The sequence below is a fragment of the Bison bison genome, unplaced genomic scaffold (genome assembly GCF_000754665.1).
Source record: "Bison bison bison isolate TAMUID 2011002044 unplaced genomic scaffold, Bison_UMD1.0 scf7180017864383, whole genome shotgun sequence".
Classification (NCBI taxonomy): Eukaryota; Metazoa; Chordata; class Mammalia; order Artiodactyla; family Bovidae; genus Bison; species Bison bison.
Genome location: NW_011494955.1, coordinates 250,803 through 255,041, shown reverse-complemented (window position 1 = coordinate 255,041; position 4,239 = coordinate 250,803). Strand labels below are relative to the sequence as shown.

General features: G+C 51.5%; 1 protein-coding gene across 1 annotated transcript in view; it reads left to right on the top strand.

Annotated features, from left to right (window-relative positions):
- Nucleotides 1-4,239, top strand: part of ZNF8 (zinc finger protein 8) — a 35,761-nt gene that overhangs the window by 30,760 nt on the left and 762 nt on the right. Inside the window, exon 9 of the mRNA XM_010858034.1 lies at nucleotides 3,493-4,234. Coding sequence (XP_010856336.1) covers nucleotides 3,493-4,234 — 742 coding nt within the window. The remainder of the gene's footprint in view (nucleotides 1-3,492; nucleotides 4,235-4,239) is intronic.

Sequence of the window (4,239 nt, the reverse complement as noted above, 5' to 3'; positions counted from 1 at the left end):
AGATGGCTGGATGGCATCACTGACTCAATGGACGTGAGTCTGAGTGAACTCCGGGAATTGGTGATGGACAGGGAGGCCTGGCGTGCTGCGTTTCATGGGGTCGCAAAGAGTCGGATATGACTGAGTGACTGAACTGAACTGACCTGAACTGAGTGGGCTTAGGGATTTCCCAGGTGGCACTAGTGGTAAAGAACTCACCTGCCAAAGCAGGAAAAATGAGAGGCAGGGTTCTATCCCTGGGTTGGTAAGATGCCCTGGAGGACGGCATGGCTAGCTGCTCCAGTTAACTTAGAGCTTCAGTTAATAATAATTATTGGGTGTGATAGGAGTGTTTCAACCTACAAACTCCTCTGAAGGTTCTCTAGCCTGCCTGACAGGAAGGACGCCTGCAGCCTATGTAAACCCACATGTGATTGCTCACAGCCTCCCAACCGTGAGAGGCACGAGATGCTTTAAACCTTCTAAAAACAGGTTCCTTAGAAAAGTTAGAAAACCATTAGTATAAGTATAGTGGGCTGATTAGAAATTGTATTGGTGAAGGGTTTTTCATTTGTTGAGCCAATGTTTGTTGCTACGTCTCCACATTCCCTGCCCTTACACACATTAATGAATATATAGAAGAAATAAGTATTAACCTTTGATATTAATCACGTTAGACCTTAGGCTAAGTAAATTCTTTCCTTAATTAAAACCCACTACACCCTCACCCTATAGGAATGTAACTTTATCTGGTACCTTAGGAAGGTGGAGTCTTTTTTAAGAATAATCACCCCTGGAGAAATAAGTGTCCTGGTTGACTGACCGCTGTCACAAGGAGAGGGTCATAAATTGTCAGCAGGGCCCCTGGCCAGAAGATGATGTAACACCTCTAAGACCTCTGTATACATTTGTATGAACACCTGACTTTGATAAAAGTCAGGACTGCTGACCCAGCATGACTTTTGCATAACATCTCAGTGTATAAAAGTAGACCATGGAAAATAAAGAATTGGGATCAGTTTCTCGAAATACTGGTCTCCCCATGTCGTTCTCTCTCTCAAACTCTGGCTGAGTCTCCATCTGGAGCGCGGAACCCACCAAGCTTACTAATTATGCCTGGGCTTCTAAGATCCGACCGGGGAGGCCTGAGTGTCTCCTCTCCTTCAGGAGAATGGAAGGACGCCTGCAGCCTATGTAAGTGGTGCAAGCTTCTTGTCTTGAAGTTTTATTGGTCTCCTGCATAACCAAGCTACTCAGCCTCTTTTCTCCACTGAATTTTCCTACTGAGCTATCCTCATTCTATTACTCTTTACATCGCTAATTAATATCTAATTGAAGCTATTGTATCCTGATCCTCGCCGACGCTGTCCCTGCTTCAAACTCCCTAGATCAGCCGGGGTAGTTGGAGCCTAGCATAGAACAAGAGCCTGATGATGGCCAGCAGCCCTGAGAGGCAAGCAGTATAGTATCCCGTCTTCCAGATGAGGAAACTGAGGCCCAAATGAGGGCAAGACTGCCCAACCCTTGGAGCTGGCCAGCGGCAGAGCTAGAGCACTACTGTGGACCTAACCGACAGTTATTCCAGCCACCCCCTTCCTGGAATATGTCCAGCAAACAATGCCCAGTCAAGCATCCTCAGACCGTACACACCCGTCAAGAGCAGGTCAGTTCAGGCACGCTCCTACCCCATTCACAGGCCAGCTTGCAGCTGCCCCTTAGGTGTGCACTGCCTTCCCAGCAGATTATGAAGAGTGGGCCTTGGGTTCCAAGGTGGCTCAGGGAGGCCAGGTGGGCATCACCCACCACCCACAGCCCCAGGTATCTGCCTGGGCTTCAAGGGCAAGTCTCCTGCAGCCTGGATTGATTCCCTCACCCAACCAGTCTTTACTGAGCCTCTGCAGATTTGTCCAGGTCCAAGCAGCAGGGAATGAGGGGGTGGGGTGGAGCTCGAGCCAGCCCCGGAAGCATGTCCTCAGGCGTCTGGCTCTCTCAGATCAGTTCAACCCTGGGGATTTCCTTCTGATATTTGAGACAAAATCAGGAGCCTTAAAGAATGGAGGGTTTGAGAGGGAGGTAGTGAGTGAGGGGTGACTAGAAACCTATAACAGGGTTTTTAATATATTGGTTTACAATGCTGTGTTAATTTCTGCTGTTTAGCAAAATGATTCAGTTATACACACATATACATTCTTTTTCATATTCTTTTCCATTGTGTCTTATTCAAGGGCATTGAATATAGTCCCTGTGCTGTACAGTAGGACCTTGTTTATCCACCCTATACATACTAGTCTGCATCTGCTAACCCCAAACTCAGTCCAGCCCCACCCCTCCGCCCCGTGGCCACCACAAGTCTGTTCTCTATGTCTGTGGTCTGTGAGTCTGTTTCTATTTCGTAGGTAAGTTCATTTTTGTCTTTTTTTTTTTTTGGCTGCGACATGTGCCATGCAGGATCTCAGTTCCCTGGCCAGGGATTGAACCCACGGCCCCTGCAGTGGAACCAGGGAGTCTTAACCCCTGGACCCCCAGGGAAGTCCCTGTGTCATATTTTAGATTCAACATATAAGTGATATCATGCGATACTTATTTTTCTCTTCTTGACTTACTTCACTTCGTATGATAATCTCTAGTCCCATCCATGTTGTTTCACATGGTTTTATTTCATTCTTTTCATGGCTGAGTAATATTCCATTGTGTATATATACCACATCTTTATCCATTCATCTGCCAGTGGACATTTAGGTTGCTTCCATGTCTTGGCTGTTGTAAATACAATATGAACAGGGGTGCCTTTTCAAATGAGAGTTTTGTCTGATTATATGCCTAGGAGTGGGATTGCTGGGTCATATGGCAAACACTATTTTTAGTGTTTTGAGGAACTGTCATACTGTTCTCCATAGTGGCCAAGTCAATTTATATTCCCACTACACACCCTCTCCAACATTTATGGTTTGTAGACTTTTTTGATGATGGCCATTCTGAGCAGCATGAAGTGGTATCTCACTTCTGATTTGCATTTCTCTCGTAATTAGCGATGATGAGCACCCTTTCATGTGCCCATTGGCCGTCTGTGTGTGTAACGCAGGTGGTTGATGGTGTTGGAGGACACCATCCAAGACACCAAGTGAGAAACTTTTCTTTGGAGAGGGGACCACATGTCAGGAGTGGCCCACAGCTTCCCTTTCAGGGTGAGGCCAGGGCTCGGCAGAGTTAGGGAGGCCTGGTATGAGAAAAGTGGTGACTCTGTGGTTTGAACTGTTGCAGGCTGGGCGCTGGGATCTGAGCTCACAGACACCAGCTATAAGCGGAGTGGTTCGGAGGAGTCGGAGCCCTGGGACAGGGCCGCGGAAACTCTGGGAGGAGGGACTCCCTCGGGAGCCGCCTTTGGTGGTGACTGTGAATCCCAGGGCGGCCCAGAGAGGCAGGCCAGACTCTCAGGGGAAACGTGGGCCCAGTCTGTCTCCCACCACATGGATTTCAGGAAAACTTCAGGGCCTCACAAGGACGCTCCCCTAGCCCAGCCCAGCTGTGAAGCTGGTGCCTTGGGGGATAGCCCCCATGTGCGGCCAGACCTCACCTCCTGAGAGAAGACTCCTTCTGAGGAAAGATGGGATCCACCGGATGGTTGTGGGACAGAGCCTCCAGGCACGTGCTCGGGGAGGAACCCCCCCGACGTGTGGAGAGTGGGGGAAGACCCTCCGGAGCCCCTCGGAGGCCCACCAGAAGAGCCAGGCCCACAAGATGCCCTACACCTGCAGCGAGTGTGGGAAAGCCTTCGGCCGGAGCGCACACCTGGCGCAGCACCAGGTGATGCACACGGGGGCCAAGCCCCACGATTGCATGGAGTGTGGCAAGGCCTTCGCCTGGCTCACCCACCTGAGCCAGCACCGGAGGGTGCACACCGGGGAGAAGCCCTACGCCTGCGGAGAGTGCGGCAAGGCCTTCCGCCGCAGCACCCACCTCAGCCAGCACCGGCGGACGCACACGGGCAAGCGGCCCTACACGTGCGACGCGTGTGGCCAGGCCTTCAGCCAGAGCACGCATCTGACCCAGCACCAGCGCGTGCACACCGGCGAGAAGCCCTGTGAGTGCGGCGCCTGCGGGAAAGCCTTCAGCAACTGCTCAGCTCTGGTGCGGCACCTGCGGGTGCCCTCCGGGGAGAAGCCCTACCAGTGCCGGGAGTGCCCCAAGGCCTTCGCGCAGAGCTCCTCCCTCCTGGAGCACCAGCGCGTGCACACAGGCGAGAAGCCCTACCGGTGCGAC